We start from the raw sequence: 18,144 nt of genomic DNA, 5'->3' as shown, positions 1-18,144 counted from the left end.
AAAATAAGTATTGGACCATAATAACATACTACTTAAGCGAATAGCTGTTATCTTTGATTAAATCCTACTGCATAGTTTATAGAGTTGTCCAATATCCTTTCTGTCCTCTTCCAGGGAATTTATTACTTAAAGTTGGAATTCTGCAATAATTAGTGGTATTAGCCATCATTGGATCATCACCTCAGACAATCTTTCTCTCTCAATTCAGGAGATTATCAAATGAGTAGGCACTCAAGCGACTTGGGGAGGAAGCTCCTAAAAGAAAGTAGCAGAAGGAGTCACTACAAAAAATTGGATTATTAGTGACGATATATAGCAGCGACCCTATAGGTTGCTACAATAAGTTATATTATTAGCAGCGATTTTATAAGTCGCTACGGATGGTTAACGTTTAGCAGAGACTTTTTTTAGGTCATCTCTGATGTGGCTGGAATTTTCCGTCCCGTGTAAAATAAAATTTTGGCTCCATATTTTTAGTGGCGACTTTTGGAAAGTCGCTGGTAAATCTCTATTACTTTTAAAATAATTAAAAAAAGCAAAATACCTATCCTAATTAATTAAAACTTGCCTGCTCTTGGTATGAACGAACATAAGCCCTAACATTCAGCAAAAATTTCAGCCAAATTCTCTCTAGAATCGGCCTACTCTCCTCAGCAAAAATTTCAGCCAAATCAAAATCCCTCAAATCAAAATGTGAATCTCATTTGTCAGGTATGTTCAAATCCCTAATCTTTTTTATTTTTTTGGGGAAAGAAGTTGCTCTTCTTTAATCGATAATTTCATGGAGGAAGAATCAAAGAAACGATTTCTATTCCTAATCAATTTCGTGCATCCTTTCCTTCTTATTTGTTACTATCTCATATCTAACTAAAATCCCATAAAGATTTATGTAAGATATATTTACATTGGGTATTTTTTTTATAATGATTCTCTAAGAATTTTTTTTTAATATGCAGTTAGGGATAATGTTCAAATCTCTAATCTTTTCGTTTATGCTCAAATCCCTAATATTTTTCGTTTTTTTTGGAAAAGATTTCATCTTGAATTTCTGTTCCTAATCTTTTCGTTTATGCTCAAATCCCTAATACAGTTAGGGATAATTATTTTTTCAGCAATTTCACATTTGTATTCTCAGATTTCATCTCGAATTTGTCTGAGCCATTTGATAATCTACAGGAATACAAGAAAAAATCACACAGAAAGAATCATTTGAAGCGTATTTGGTGTTGTTATTGTCGATTCTCGGTCTTGACAGAATCTCCACTATATCTTTTCCTGTGTAAGTTAAAATCTTCTTTTTGAGAGACCTTTTATATGTCGGCATTCCATTCTTATTTTGTTCTTATATGGTTATGTGCCTAAATCAGTAGACATGCAATTTTTAATTTTATAAGGTACACATGTTATTGTATGGTTATTAGAAAACATAATACTTCTTTGCGAATGATGTGGTGAAATTAGGGTCTCTTGTGGTTCTCGAGAGGTCCCTTTCTTTTCATTAAAATAAGTGTGAAGAATAAAAAAAATATAGAAGCAGAATTTCTGGACAATATGATGTTTGATTGAGAGGTGTTCAGTTTACAATCAGAACCCCTCCAAATTCCAAAACTATTGCTTCTTGGTTCTGCTTCTTTCTTAAATATATACATACACTAGTTTTGATTTCTATTTTATTTTCTTCTGCTCAGTAGTTTTTTCTTCTTCACTTGGATGAAGCACAAGAATTTTCTGCTGGATTTTGGAATTTGGGACATCATTATTTCCTGTGTACAAAGTGTCAGCTCAAAGTGTAATTGGATTAATTATTTGTTTCTGTTATGAAAAATAACCGTTCATTAAACTAATAGTTGTTTCAGTTACCTAATGCACAAGGAGTGACCCTTACACAACTATTAGCACATGGATTAATTATTTGTTTCTTATTAAAAGTTTAATTTGTGATGGAGGGAGGCCAAATATGAAATAGGTAGCTTTGGACTATGCTATGTATGAATGATCTTTTACAATATAGGAGATCTTGATTTTTTGTTTATAGTTCTTGCATTAACTGGTCGAAAGCATTTATGTCGCTACAAGGGTGTGGGGTAAGAAATTTGCAAATGCAATGGTGCATATGGGTACCTTGGATATCCTTACAGGGTGGAAGGGCGAGATCAAGAAGAACTGCCATTTTGTGAACTAATTAGTCATGCTTTTGCCTTTTTAGTTTTGTAAAGGTGTCCATTTCAGCTTTCTTGTTATTGTTATTGTGAGTTGGAGACATTCTATTTAAGTGAGTATGGTTCAATCTTTGTTTAATAGTTACAGACGAATCTTCTTAATAGAACTAGTTCTTGATTGAAAGTTTCTTTGTGAAAGAACGAATTACTTTTACTTCTTTTCGCACTTAGAACTACTTCCCTTTTAAACTAGTGTGACAATCTGCGAGAACTTGGAAGTACAAAAATGAACATCTGCAACTGAATTAACATCTGTAGAATCAACAAAAAATAAAAAAAATGAAGCACCTCTTAGGTTCTGCGGATGTTAATTCCACTACAGCTATGAGTTTAAAGCATTTAATCAAAGGGTGTGTAAGAGGAAAATAGCATGGATGAACTGAAATAGATGGATGTTTAGCATCTGTTTATTTTCCTTAGGAAAATAGCATCTGTTTATTTTCCTTGTTAATCCTGGGAACCAGGTTGGCTATTTGGAGAATAAACATCTTGGCCACCATATTAGATGGATGAACTGGAAGTTCGGAATTTAAGGTATTAACTTAATACCTGAAGATTGTCTCTTTGAATGGTGATTTATTAATCTGTTTACTTACAGGTTGTAAGTGAGAGGAACAAAAGAAATAGAGAAAAACAAATAACTAAGCATACTTGTGGTACAAAGTCTTTTGCAGAAGTAGAGGAATTTACGGTAAAAATATATTTAGTCCCCTACTATCACATATGCTTCTTTGTTATTTATATATTTATATATTTGCTTATATATTTTTTCTCCGAAACTATATTGCAGAGAAATTCTATTACTGGAGAATTAGACACACCAGATAAAGTTTGGGAGATCCAATATACACGCAAGAATGATAGAGGCGAACTGGTGTGGTTGGATTCACAGTCCCAACAAATTCATGTAATTATCTAAAAAGACTTATTATATTTCTGTTTCTGTAAGTTTCATTTAATATGTTTTATTATGTTTTGATTTAAATGATTATGCATAAATACAGGGTCAACTCCAGGAAGTTGTCGCTCAGCAACAATCTGAAGAGATCGAGCATCCCATGACTAGAGATGGGATTTTATCCTCTGTTCTTGGTGAGAAAACATGCTATATTCGTGGAAAAGGATACGAAAAGAAGCCTCCTAAAAAGAGTAACATTCAGCAGGCAAACATAGAGGCCAGTGGTCTTCTGCTATTGATATTGTGCGTCAAGAGATGCAAGCCGAGATGGATAGGAAGCTGCAAGAAGAACGTGAACAAATGGCTGCTGAGTTGCGAAGAAATATGGAAATTGAGTTGGAAAGGAAGTTAGCAGAGGAGCGTCAACACGCAAATGCAGAAGTAGACAAGAGGATCTCTCTAGAAGTGGACAAGAAGATGCAGGAACAATTTGCTAGTTTCATGACCAGAATGCAACAACAACAGGTACTTGCTCCGCTCCTTCTTAACAATTCTTCTTCCTTCTCGGCATTTCTTCTTCCTTCCTTCTGTAGTGACTTCATATATAGGGGTTTAGTAACCATTTACTGTTGATTACTTAGTTGAATAAAGTAGTATGCTTATACTACTATTTTACACATGTATATAGTTAAAATATGATAGTAGCATCTATCGCTCATGGTTGGAGGGACTATTTTTATACTGCAATCAGGAAATCTCATGTCGTTTAATGTGTGAGGGGTCAGAAATGGTTGAGGCTATGGTTTAAAGGATCTAAGAGTGATTTTCCCAACTTCTTACTAGTGTTTGTTTTTAGATTCTAATTTGACTTATATATAAATTATCTGAGGATAATGGAAGAAATATTGAAGTAATATATAGAAAAATTATCAAAACCTCAGACCAAAATATGAAAGTCAAATAGTTTAATGAATTTGAATCTTCAGTGTTGTGAAAGTGATAAAAATGGAATGGTGTTAAACATTTTGAGACGTCCCAAAATGTAAAGAGTGCAATATAAAGCTGGATGTATGGATGCTAAGAGACATATTACATATACCTGATATGTGTAAAGGGGGGAAATTATAATTCGAAGATTAGCAAACTCTGAATCCTTTGTTCCATGCATCTGACATCACTTATAGATTCTGGATCTTTGTTGACTTCAAATTTGATGGAAGATCCAAATCGTTAGTTGATTTTTTCATTCTCTTTACATAAACCCCTTTGTTGGAAAATTTGGGAGCTAACTAACTTCTCTTTTTACTTTTACTGCTTTCTTATCTTTGATTGCCTCATAGTAATGTGTTGGTTCTATTTCAACAGAAAAGCTGGCCACATAGCTTTGATATTTACATGTATTCTAATTGTGTATGTGTACATTTGTGTAAAGTTATTTTTGACATGTAAATTATGGCTTGTTGTGGAGTCTGCATCGTAGATTGAATGTGATTGTGAAACCTTGTATGTGAAAGATGAGAAATGACAGAAGCACCATCTGCTACAAACCTGTCTGAAAATAGTGTGGCACTTATGTATGTGGATACAACAAATGAAAAACATCTCTTGCTGCCCTAATAGATTGCAATTTCAGCGGCCTCATCACATCTTTGACGTTTGTAAGCAAACTATATTCGTTAAACCATTACCTGTTGTTGTCGTACTTAACTAGCCCTGAAGTTTCTGTGAGGAAACGTTTTGGAAAGGAAAGATATGGTGACGGCTACAGTCTACTGTGAATATAGAACTATAGTAAATAGACTATTATAGACAATCATTGTAACTAGACTATCATTGTAAATGACCTTATTTGCCTAACTCTGATACTGAGTGAAAAAGTTCAAATATGTGCATTATAGTAGTTGAGATGGTTTGAAGTTCAAATCTTTGTGAACCTGATGATACATCATTGTCTAAGATAATATGACTATTTGAGTAGTAATATTTAGGTTGTAAACCATGCTTACCTGAACCAAGCCATTTCATTTCACAAATGAAATAGCATAAAACAAATTAACTTTGTGTTATACTAATGTATAATTAGCTTGTACTTTAATTTATTCGTCCATGCATGTTTTTGGATATAACAAATCTCATTATGTTCCTTATATATAATACTTTTGTCTAGCAGGGACAAGGCACTTAAACAGTGGTATCGTTCAAGGATGGTGTCGAGCAAGGAGCAGTTACAAGGCACTTAATATTTTATCTTTTTTGGGATATGGATATGCGTACAGTTATAATGCACAATGAAGTGTCGGGTAGTATTGTAACGACCGACCAGTCGTTTTGAGAGTAATAGCCCCGATCCCCTATTTACTGCTTCTACCATATCTTTTTCTGCTATTGTGATTTGCCGGGAGATTTCGTTTTGGTTTTTGGAGTGTTTTGGGACACTTAGTCCCTAAATGGAGGTTTAAGCCTTAGGATTTGGACCGTAGTCGGAACTGTGTGAATACGACTTCGGAATGGAGTTTCATCGGTTCCGTTAGCTTCGTTGGGTGATTTTGGACTCAGGATCATGTTCAGATTGTGTTTTGGAGGTCCATAGCTTATTTAGGCTTGAAATGGCGAAAGTCGAATTTTTGGAGATTTGGACTGGTAGTGAAAATTTTGATATCTGGGTCGGATTCCGATTCCCGAAGTTGGAGTAGGTCTATAGTGTTGAATATGACTTGTGTACAAACTTTGAGGTTATTCGGATATGAATTGATATGTTTCGACGTCGTTTGTAGAATTTAGAAATTTCAAAGTTCATTAGGCTTGAATCCGTGCATAATCCGTGTTTTGATGTTGTTCGACGTGATTTGAAGGCTCGACTAAGTTCGTATGGTATTTTAGGATTGGTTGGTATGTTTGTTTGAGGTCCTCAGGGCCTCAAGCGAGTTTGAGATGCTCAACGGGTCATTTTTGGACTTAGGGAGTCGGCAGAATTTCTGGTGTTATTGCAGACATTTTTCTTCATTGCGTTCACGCGTAGGTCATATGAGAGGTCAGCTAAAATTTCTCTTCGCGTTCGCGAAGATGAAGACGCGATCGTATAAGGTTATCAGGCAGTGCACCGCGAACGCGTGGGCTAGGCTGCGTTCGTGAAGCGGATTGAGGCAGTTGGGGACCCCGAGTCCTTGTTCTACGCGTTCGCGAGGTGGTGGTCGCATTCGAGAAGGTCTGAGCTAGTAACGCATCGCGTTCACGAGGCATGTGTCGCGTTCGCGAAGAGTAAAATGGTGAGGCAGTCAAGTTGTTTTACGCGAACGTGAGAGGACGGTCGCGAAGGGTAAAATCTGGGCAGACAATGTTAAATTCAAATCGAGGGTTTGAGCACATTTTTTATATTTTGAGCTAGAGATCACGGATTTGGGTGATTCTTGAAGGGATTTTCGTGGAGTTGATTGGGGTAAGTGTCCTCACTTGGTTTTGGTTAAATTTCATGATTATATCTTGATTTTTATCATCTAAATTGTGATTTGGGGTGAAAATTTGGGAAAAAAGTGGAAGAGTTCTTGAGATGGAATTTTGAGGTTTTGAAGGGGATTTTGTTGTCGGATTTTGGTAAATTTGGTATGACTAAAATCGTGAGTGAATGGAATTTCAAATTTTGTAATTTTTGTCGGATTTTGAGACGTGGGCCCGGGGCTGAATTTGAGCCAATTTTGGATTTTTGGTCTAAATTGGTAGTTTTTCTTGTGGAATTCATTCCTTTAGTGGCTGTATACGAGTGATTATGAGGTTTGCCTAATGGGCTGTATATGAGTGATGTTGCCCGAGGGGCTGATTATGATTTCATTATTTTTGCTCACCTTTGCATTGAGCCTTTGTTTGAAAACTATTGAAAGATGTCTTTAAATGATTTTACTGGAACTAGATTTAAAAGAGCTGATTTATTCAAACTCTGGTTTTAAAAACATGCTTTATTTTACTGAATTTTTGTGATATGAACTTTACTTGCATTATTGCTCGTCACTACTTCTCAGTCTTTATTTACTGTTGTTACTTATGAGTTTACGTTCTCACTTTACTCCCTGCACCTTGTGTGCAGATCCAGGCGTATCTGGACACGGTAGCGGTTGTTGACTATTCCGGTTGCAGATCTTCTCGGGGATAACAAGGTAGCTGCCTGGCGATCGCAACCCTGCTCTTCTCCCTCTTATCTTCCTTTAGTTGTATTTAGCTATTTTCTAGACTTTGTTAGTTTCGATACTGTCAGATAAATTGTAGTAGATGCTCATGACTAGTGACACCCCGATGTCGGGCTTTTCTTTTCCGCACTTTTATTTTGATTTGAACTCCTTTACGAAGGTTTTTATGTTAAATAGCCTTGAAATTATCTTTTAAATGAAAATATCGGTTTGTTTTGGAAATGAGTCGGCTTGCCTAGTTTCACGATAGGCGCCATCACGACAGGGTTAGTTTGGGTCGTGACAAGTATATATGTAATTGACTCTTTAGTAATGATAGTATTTATAATATTCGGCTTGAGAAATTCTTTTGGTGTTTGTCAAACATTATTGGTTGCTTTAATATTGATAGTCGATTGATATGAATATTTCTATATGAAATTTTAGAGAATTAGGTTCCTACTGGCATGGAAATGTATATAATTTTGGTCGTTATAATTGCTGAGAAAATAAGTTTTAGTGGTGACATAGTTTTGTCAAAAAATTAATAATTGTTGCGATATAAAAGTTGCCACTGTAAGTTTATTTCTTTTGCAGCGACTTTAGTCGCTACAGAAAATATTGTATCTTTCATGGTTAAATATTTTATGGCCACGCCTGTCGCTACTAAAAGACATTTATAGTGGCGACATAATCTTGCCACTGAACATAAATATTTTTGTGGCGATGCTAGTCGCTACTAAAGGTGAATATACAGTGGCGACCCATCTAATATTTGTTCTTATGGAACAATTTTTTGTAGCGTTTTTTCCAACTTTTTGTGGCAACTCTGTCGCCACAAAATATGTTCTTTTAGCGGCGACTTCAAATGTCGCCACAAATAACCTTCAGTTACGGTTGTGCTTGTGAAAATACAAAAGTTGCCACTGATACCTTTTAGCAGCGACTATTAGGAATTTTGTAGCTATTTTAGTCGCTGCAATAAGGTTGATTTCTTGTAGTGAGTGGAAAAAAGAGCTGAAGAAATGAAGATATCTCTTGCCCCAATATTAGTTTGAATCCAACAATGTTTAATTGTAAAGATGTATAGCTATTCACAATTTTATTCTTTGTATAGGGATCTTATGTTTGCAAATATTTTATTTATGTTTAAATTGTCTATGGTGAATGACATTTGTAGGTACTATTTGAACTTTGATGGTTATACTTTCCTGTTAATAAAATAAAATTTAGTTTCTACATTATAGGATGTGTTACATAAGCATCAATGAGTATTTTAATTTTGACATTAATGGATGTGCTACAGAAGTATCACTAGTCACTCAAATTTCCCGACACTTCTAAATGGCATAAACTGAATAAGCTACAAACTATTTATTTACCGACAGTATATTAAATGTCAGAAGATTTAATGTGACATTTCAAAAAGAGTCGTGAAATAAATGTTAGTAAATTATTTACTGACATTAATATAAATGTCAGAAATTTCCCGACATTGAAATTTACGACATTTGACCTAAGTGTAAAATAAATGTCGGTAAGTAATTTTACGATATTTATGACACTTAATACGATATTTATTAAATGTCATTGTAGCCCTTATTTCTTGTAGTGCCTTCAGGTGGAGATGGAACTGGTGGATGCATGAATGGCCATGGAAACTTCCATGGATGGCCATGAGCAGGCATTGGTGGATGAGGGAATGGCCATGCATGATGAAAATCACCGGCACGCATCGGAGGATGAACGAATGGCCATGGATGTGGATGATGAAACTATGGATGTGGATGAAACTATGGATGAAACCAATCTAATTTTTTATCGTGTGAGGATATATCAGACTTTTGCGTAGTAGCCACGTTCTCAGTTGCAAAACATAGGTTGAGAACTAGGAAAATGCAAATGAGAAAAGTGAGACTTTTCTTAGCAATGTTTAATAACTAAGAAATTTAGGGCTTGCACTAGCTCTAAGATGAAATATGAGAGTAGACATGGCGGGGAATTTATAGGGTTTTCAAGCAAGTCGTTCATATGGATTAGGAGAGTGTTTAAGTGTGATGACCCGATAGGTCATCTAGAGTTTTAACCCTTAATTATGTGTTTCGAAACCTCAAATAATTCCATTTAGCCTTCCTCGATTTGCATGATTAAAATGTGAATTCGTGCTTTAAAACTTCATTTGAGTTGGCGTCGATCAACGTTTTGAGCAAACGGACCCGGATCCGTATTTTGACGATTCTGATGGGTCCGTATCATGATTTGAAACTTGGACGTATGCCCGAAATCGAATTCGGAGGTCCCTAACTTGAGTTATCATAATTTGTTGAAAATCTGAAGTTTAAAGGTTTAAAGAATTTATAAATTTGATCGAAATTTGACTTTATTGCTACCGGGTCTGGCTTTTGATTCCGAAACTTGGTGTAGGTTCATTACTGTAATTATGGTGCAAAACGGAGTTGATTTGACGTGATTCGGAAGTCCAGTTGTTAAAATAAAAGTTCTTAAGTTTTATTGAGAATTTCATTCGTTTTGGTGTCCGATTCATAGTTCTAGGTGTTATTTTGGTGTTTTGATCACGCGAGCGAGTTCATATGATGGTTTTGGACTTGTGTGCATGTTTGGTTTGGAGCCCCTAGGGCTCGGGTGAGTTTCAGATAGGCTCCAGAGTAATTTTAGACTTAAAATAGCTGGTGAAAAATCTGTTCTGGTGCAGGTCTCTGACCTCACAATTGCAAGGTCAGTGTTCGAATTTGCGAAAAACCAAATTGCTGTCCTGTTCGCAATTGCGAAAAAAATCTTCGCATTTGCGAAGAGGGGTTGGGTCAGCTGAGGTCGCATTTGCGATCAAAAGGGTCGCATTTGCGAAGGACCATCGTTCCCATTTGCGAACAAGTCATCGCAAATGCGATGATAGCAGAGATGGAGCTTCTTCGCATTTACAAAGTATGTCTCGCATTTGCGGGGTTCACAATTGCGAACCCCAGGTCGCAATTACGACATTTGCACCTGGTCAAAAGCTGAGATAGACGGGATTTTAGCTCATTCTCTCAAATTCTCAAGAGCATTTCTTCCTCAATTCATTGGTAAGTGACTCTAACCTACTTTCTTTCAATTACCCACTACATTTCATAAGATTTCAACCTTAAATTTAGGACTTCCATGGTAGAAATTGGGGATTTAGGTAGAATTAATGATTTTTGTAAAATTGGATTTTAGATCTCGAATTGAGGTCGGATTTTGAAACAAATTGCCTAACCGAACTCGGGGATGAATGAGTGATCGGGTTTTGGTTCGAATCTTGGGTTTTGACCAAGCGGGCCCGGGGATTGACTTTTGTTGACTTTTTCAATAATGATCTAAATTGAACCTCTTTCATTCGTGAGTAGTTTCTAAAGTTTAATTTGAATTGTTTGGTTAATAATTTGCTAGATTTGGTTGGTTCAGAGGCTTGTTCGAAAGGCAAGACCGTGATTGAATTTTGAGTTGATTGCGGAGTGAGGTAAGTGTCGGGTTTAACCTTGATTTGAGGGAATTAGGAACCCTTGAGTTATGTGCTATGTGAAATTCATGTGTTGCGGCGTATATGCGAGGTGACGAGTGTATATACGTCGCCAAAATACTTGTTTCCCTGTTTGTCCAGTATTTCATGAATTATTTCATTACATGCCTTAACTGTTACATGTTTTAATTGCTTCCCATGACTTATTTGCTACTTGTTACTTATAATTCTCATGTTAAGAATGTTAGATTTTTCCGTGCTTCCATAATTTACTGCTACTACTTGAAATGACTTATTTGTACCCTTAGTTATCATTTATTTGAACTGTTTTGCTGTTTAGTATTCAATATGGTAGATTTTTAATTTGAGACGAGATTCCCTTACTGTTTCCGCTTTATATCCATTAATCATAAAGGACTCTTGTGATTTAAATTGTTAAATTAGATGCACTTAATGATTTATTCATACTGTACGGTGGGATCGGGTTGCGCGCCGTAACAGGTGAAAAAAAGGTGGATTGATATGGTGAAATAAGGGTGAATTTATATTGATACGGTGGGATCATGTTGCCCGCCGCAACTTGTGAAATAAGGGTGGATTGATATGGTGAAATAAGGGTGAATTATGATATTGATTCTGATTATATGGTGGGATCGGGTTGCGCGCCACAATATATATTTATTTATTATTACTGTTGATATTTATATGGTAGAATAAGGAAGAATTTTGTTGTACGGTGGGATCGGGTTGCGCGCCGCAACAGTTTATATGTTCCATTTCTTATTGTGTTGTGTTGGCTTCGGTACTTTCATATGAGACTCTAAGGATTAGTAATATCTGGCATTCACTAGATTTCGTAGAGGATTGAGTTATTTTCTTAAGTTAACTGTCTTATTTCGTTTCTGTATTTTCCTTTTCTGCCATTATTTTATACTGCGTACATGTTATATTGTGAGTAACCCGCCTTTGCCTCGTCACTACTTCGTCGAGGTTAGACTCAGCACTTACAGAGTACATGGGGTCAGTTGTACTCATACTACACTATGCACTTCTTGTACAGAGTCGGTCCTAGTAGCGGTCAGTAGCGTGCTCGGGTTGACTATCATCGGGGAGACTTGAGGTACAACTGCTCGACGTTCGCAGCTCTGAAGTCCCCTTCCACTATATCTTAGTTGTGGATTTTCCTTTCAGACAACTTTACTTTTATTTAGACCTTTATCTGCGGTATTCTAGTAGCTCGTGCACTTGTGATACCAGATTCAGGCTGTAGTAGAGATTTCAGTTGTTATGTTTTCGCTCCTTACTTCATAATTCATTTCAATTATTTCGGTTTCTTATTTATTATTTAAGTTGAACTGTTAAAAATGGATAATTATTTTAACGTTGGTTTGCCTAACAAATGAAATGTTAGGCACCATCACGGTCCCGAGGATGGGATTTTCGGATCGTGACATTAAGTTTATCAGATAGTTAATTCTTTATTTATTTATGTCAATCATTAGTGAAGTTTTTGTACAAATAGTATTCTAATTCTTAAAATGGATGTTTTGAAGAAAACACTGATTGGATCATTAGAGTATTGTTTGCACAGAATATCTTTAGTACTACAATATCTCATGAACTCCTGTCGTGCGTTCATCACAGTAACAAATCTTCATCCACGTACACATCATAGCTGTTGGCTAACCTAAATAGCCGTTCACCCAACTGGTTAAAGTAAAAATTATTGATGAATATAATAATATATGTATAAATTTATGTATAATATTACTATAATCGTCTATAATTTATGTGTAATTTATATATGTTGTCTGAAAAAAATAAACAGTAAATTCGATTAGCTATTTATATAAAAATTCCTATTTTTTTCCTTATAATATTTCGCAAGTTGGTAGTGAAACAAAAAATATGTATAAATTCATGTATAATATTTGTATAACTGTGTATACTTAGTACATACTTTATTATTTAATATATATTATCTGAAAAAATAAACAGTGAGTCTGATCGAATATTATGTAATTTTGTCATTTTTTTCCCTTGAACATTTCGCGAGTTGGTAGTAGTGTACGTAGTACACCATTCTGATTTCGATTTGATAAAAGTTCCTTATAACTCAAGTCCTCGTACTTTTACTAAAGGAAAAACATCCTAAAGATGTAAAATGCAACTAAATCAGGACATATAGGTCAGGCACCTACTTATTCTAAAGGTCTACTATTTAAATTAACCTCATAAGGCTATACCCTGTGTCCTAGTCCTTTGCGTTTTTAAGGCATTCAATTTTGAAACCCACCAATTCAATTAATTCAAATTCATGTCCGCTAAATCATTTCACTAGTTGAGTTAATTCAGATTCAGATCGGGTAAGTTGTTTGACTAATTCAATTACTTCAGAGTCATGTCAAGTAAGAAATTGAAGGAAAGTCTTCGCGTAACTGATAAAGTTGTTGTCATGTGACCAGGAGGTCATGAATTCGAGGCATAGAAACAACTCTTGTAGAAATGCAGAGTAAAATTACGTACAATATATCCTTATGGTCCGGCACTTTCCCGAACCTCGCGCATATCGGGAGCTTAGTACTCCGGGATGCCCATATCAAGTAAGAAACTCCCTAATTTAGTTAATGCAAGTTCATGTTGGATAAGTTGTTTCACCAATTCAATCAATTTTAAATTATGTCGCATTCCTTACCAAGATGAAATTTTCATTCTCAGGGCCCAAATTTAAGACTTCTAATCTCAACCATCATATTATATTCGTCCTAATATAAACATAAACAAGAAGTTTTTGTCTCAATTTACAAATTTTTGTCGATATTCTTAAAGTTTACTTTTTAAACATCCACCTTAATGGAAGTTTTAGTATGCATGAAGAATGTTACTTAAGGGGGACATGATTTTGGCATCCCAAAAGAAACTAAAAATGAGAAATTTTGCAAATAATCGAAATGAAATACATAAGGTACGTACATTATGAAAATGCAATAAAGAACCCCCAATAGAAACATATATAGTTCAAAGTCTTAATCTGAAGTTCTAATTGCACCAAAAAAGATTAAACTAAACATTAAGCTTCCTTTTTATTAATCTCAATAATTACATCCAATTCTAATACCACTCAAATATATCAATTCTTCTTCTTATTATCATCTCCTTTGGCACCACCATTAGGAGGAGTTCCAGGGAATGGAGGAAATATGGGAGGAAATTTAAAACCAGGCAATGGTGAAAAAGCAAATGGAGGAATTGGTGGAAATTTAAAACCAGGCAATGGTGCAAGGGGAAATTTTGGCACATCACCACCAGGAATTGGAAGAAAAATACTGCCAACACTATTAGGTTTTGGTGGTGGTGGCACAAATGGAAAAGCCCGCCGCGACCAATGAACAGTTTCGCTTTTTGTCACATGGTGTTTCTCAGTACCTCTGCTTTCAGTTTCTGCGAAAGAACAGTTGAACAATAAAAAAAAAGCAAAAGAAGAAGGAAATAAGAGTCGAAAACAAAGTTTTCTTAGTCATGGTGTATTGGTATTGGTGACTAGGGAATTTGATGAAATAAATTATGATAGTAAAAAGTGGAATTTATAGTTTGGGAGATGAGTTAATTATATTAGGTAAGTGATCTAAAATCCTATAATTGTATATAGGGATTTTGCAAAGTGTTATGAGGAAGATTAGAGAGTTAGATAAGAGATAGAGTTTGATAGGGTGAATTGAATTTCTATAGGCAATATCAAATATTCTCTATTTGGAAAGGATGATATTGTTCTTAATTAGGTGAGATTATTGCTGAAATTGAATATCTCGTATATCAGGCAATTGGATCAAGGTTATGATATTTCATGATTCTGTGATTTTGATTTGTTTTCTACATAATTATAAATTGCTCATTTGTTCCAAATACCTTATTTAGGTTTTTGCTTAATTGGTCCGTTTTTATCATTTTGACTTGTCTTAAAAAACAAAGTATTTTATGCCTTAATCTCTTTTAATTTACTAAAAACTAAAATTTTAAGTTGGAGAGGAGAATATAGAAGAAGGGCCTCTGATTTTTTTTGAACCTTTTGCATATCAGAGATCTAGATACAGTGTGATTGGTTTAATTGTTTATTGATCTTATATTCGAAATTCATTAGTCTGACTAATTTAGAACTATATCGAATAAGGTCCATTTAGAAAAAAAAAAATACTCTCTACCAAAAATTTCTCTCATTACTAGAAAAGTGCCAAAAATCGTCCAAGAAAACCGACCGAAATCGGTCGGAAATAAAGGAAAATCGATCGATTTTCGACCGATTTTAATTTGTCGAAAAAATAGTGGTCGCTAACGTGTGGTGACCGAAAACGGTCGCAATTTTCGATCGAAGTCGGTCGGTTAATTCAACCAAAGTTTGATCACTTTATTTGACATTTTTTGTTGGAAAAATAAATATACCGACCGAAATCGGTCGGTAATTTGTAAATTGTTATTTATTTATTTTTTAAAATAGCGATCGATTTCGGTTGGAAATATAATTATTTGATAATTTTTTTTTCTTTTGAAATTGTTCGGAATCATTAAAAAATAAAAAAAATAAAAAAGTTATTTCCGACCAATTTCGGTCGATAATTTCAAAATTCTGCAGATTGCACATTGAAATTACCGACCGAAGTCGGTCGAAAATTATGAATTTTTAGGTTTTAATATGAGAATTCCGAACGAAATTGGTCGGAAGTCGGTCGAAATTGGTCGGAAGTCGGTCGAAAATTATTTGCACGAGGTTTCTGTCATGCTGTTGTTATTGTTGCACGAGATTTCTACCGTGCGGTTGTTATTGTTGCACGATATTTCTGTCGTGCCATTGTGATTATTGATACACATGCGGTGGTATAAGGTTTGGGTGTTAAAACGCATGCGGTGAGATAAGGTGGGCTTGATATGCGTGGCTAGTAGGGAAACTATTAGAAGCCATGCGGTGTGATAAGGTGGGCTAAAACGTGGGGTGCTAGTTTGGGAAAATAATTTTTAAAACTAAATGTAAAGTCCCACGTAGTGATATAAGGAAAGTGAGTTATTTTATGATTTGGGACTACGAGGCGGTACCTCGAGGGTGCCCTTGTTGATCTTCCTTATTTGCTGTATTGTTGGTTGTTGTTTCCTTAGCATATAAAATTCTTGTTTTCCTTTCGTGTCGAATTAGTTTTTCTTGATTCCGTGTTGTTACTTTTCGTAAATTCTTTACTGTTTCACTACCCTGTTATTTCATTATGTCATTATATTCTCTGTCTTGTTTCTTATTATCTCCAGTAGGGCCTTGACCTGACCTCATTACTACTCTACCGAGGTTAGGCTTGGCACTTACTCGGTACCGTTATGGTATACTCATACTATGCTTCTGCATATGTTTTTGTGCAGATCCAGGTACATCCGATCAGCCTCGATATTAGTGCGCTATATTGTTGCTTTGGAGACTTCAAGGTACACCTGCTCGCGTCCGCAGGCCTCGGAGTTCCCTTCTATCCTGTTCTTTTCTTGATTTTTTGCCTTGTGTAGTCAATGATGTATAGGAGTGTTCATTACTGTATATATCTAGAGCTTGTGACTTATACTTCACCAGATTTTGGGAGATGTATATGTTGGGTTGCAGATTTCTTTTATATATAGTTGAGGACGTTTTGAGATTTAAATTATTATTATTTCAGTTATTCCTCATATTTTGTTTGGCTTACTTAGTCTTAGAGACTAGGTGTCGTTACGACATTCTACTGATGGAAATTGGGGTCGTGACAGTAAATGTGTGTATGTGTGTGTGCGCGCGCGCGCGCACGTGTGTATAAATATATATACAATTTATGATGTTATATATATGTAGATCGTAAGTAACAATAATCTATAAGTGTTTGACCATTTTGACCATTAATACCGACCGATTTCGGTCGGTATTTTTATAATTATATTAAAAATAAATTTTTATTATCAAAAAAAACATTTGACACAAGGCGAAAAATAATAAATTAGAATTTTCGACTGACATCGGTTGGTATTTTTATAATTATATTAAAAATAATTTTGTTATAAAAAAAAATAATTGACACAGGGCGGAAAAAAATAAATTAGAATTTTCAACCGACATCGGTCAGTATTCTATAAGTTTTTTAATTAATCATTTCTTTCGTAGATAGTATGCAAGTCTGAGCAGGCTTTGGTCAAAGATTGACCATTTTCCGACCGCAATCGGTCAGAAATTTTAACTGTGTCACATAAAGCAAATATTTTTTGTGGGACCATATTTTCTAAATGATTGTGGTCGGTATTTTTATGTACAATTTGTTATTTGAATTTTTCGACCAATTTACTTTGTTTCCGACCGACTTCGGTTGGTATTCTTTTCCGACCAATTTCGGCCGGTATACTTTGGTTGAATTTTGACAGTTTTCTAGTAGTGTCTATTCCTTGAGAAATATAGTGTGGTGTTACAATTATTAAACGACAGTTCAGTTCTCGATCGTGTAACAAAGTTTCATACTGTAGGTGATATCTATTAGTTGAAAATAAATTTTAGATTTCAAGAATTTTATATATATATGTCTCCTCTTGTCGTTTTATCTTTTTGTTTTCTTGAGCCGAGAGTCTTTCGGAAACAACCTCTCTACTCCTTTGGGGTAGGGGTAAGGTCTGCGTACACGCTACCCTCCCCAGACCCCATTAGTGGAATTTTATTGGGTTGTTGTTATATATATATATATATATATATATATATATATATATATATATATATATATATATATATATATATATATATATATATATATATATATATATATATAGATAACCAATATTTTATATGTAAATGGTACCTAAGTAGAACAAATAGGGCTAAATATAAATATTGTTATTTAGAAGGATGTATAAAATGCATAGAAGAAAAATTACAAGTAGTAATTAAGAGGGAAGATAAAAGAAAAGAAGACATACCATATAAAGATGCTAATACAAATACTACAAATCTATGAATAACAGTGTTAGAAAGTAGAATAAATGATATATAAATGATCCAAGTTATATAAATGAAAAAGTGAGGATTTATATAATAGACCCCAAGTTAATTGGGACTAAGACACAGTTATTAGTATTGTATCAAACTCTTATCCCATCCAATTTCCTGTTGAGGTAGCTTAGTTCGTTTAAATTCACTAGTCTTAGGGTACGCGCTTTGCACGTGTACCCCATATTAATGTCGCATAATTTTTAAAAATTATATAAATAATGTGTTTGAGTTATAAAGTAAAAAATAAAGAAAAAAGTGTAAGTTCCTAAAAGTGATGAATGATGATCCTATTTAGCTAGTTCTGTCACGACCCAAATCTAATAATAGGTCGTGATGGCGCC

General features: G+C 34.7%; 1 protein-coding gene across 9 annotated transcripts; it reads left to right on the top strand.

Moving 5' to 3' along the window:
• Positions 1 to 510: 510 nt before the first annotated feature.
• Positions 511 to 7,632, top strand: LOC107793488 (uncharacterized). 9 transcript variants are annotated; one of them, XM_075244219.1, is made up of 8 exons: positions 511 to 711; positions 1,177 to 1,279; positions 2,684 to 2,753; positions 2,818 to 2,910; positions 3,010 to 3,126; positions 3,224 to 3,311; positions 3,383 to 3,642; positions 5,285 to 5,485. In XM_075244219.1, the coding sequence occupies exons 6-8, from the start codon at positions 3,278 to 3,280 to the stop codon at positions 5,300 to 5,302; spliced, it is 312 nt and encodes a 103-aa protein (XP_075100320.1). In that variant the 5' UTR covers positions 511 to 711; positions 1,177 to 1,279; positions 2,684 to 2,753; positions 2,818 to 2,910; positions 3,010 to 3,126; positions 3,224 to 3,277; the 3' UTR covers positions 5,303 to 5,485. The 9 variants fall into 9 exon arrangements, 6 of the variants coding, with proteins under 6 accessions (XP_075100320.1, XP_075100319.1, XP_075100318.1 ...); XM_075244218.1 differs by lacking the exon at positions 2,684 to 2,753 and adding an exon at positions 7,196 to 7,632 and having other exon boundaries at positions 516 to 711; positions 5,285 to 5,349; XR_012705067.1 differs by lacking the exon at positions 2,684 to 2,753 and adding an exon at positions 7,196 to 7,632 and having other exon boundaries at positions 518 to 711; positions 5,285 to 5,451.
• The last annotated feature ends 10,512 nt before the right edge of the window (positions 7,633 to 18,144 follow it).

The sequence above is a fragment of the Nicotiana tabacum genome, chromosome 22, assembly GCF_000715075.1.
Source record: "Nicotiana tabacum cultivar K326 chromosome 22, ASM71507v2, whole genome shotgun sequence".
Taxonomy (NCBI): Eukaryota; Viridiplantae; Streptophyta; class Magnoliopsida; order Solanales; family Solanaceae; genus Nicotiana; species Nicotiana tabacum.
This window is presented reverse-complemented; position numbering and strand designations above follow the sequence as displayed.

Coding starts and splice junctions, on each gene's coding strand:
- LOC107793488 (XM_075244218.1), top strand. CDS start 3,278: ATGACTAGAGATGGGATTTTATCCTCTGTTCTTG. Junction 3,312..3,382: donor GATTTTATCCTCTGTTCTTG/GTGAGAAAACAT, acceptor AACATTCAGCAG/GCAAACATAGAGGCCAGTGG.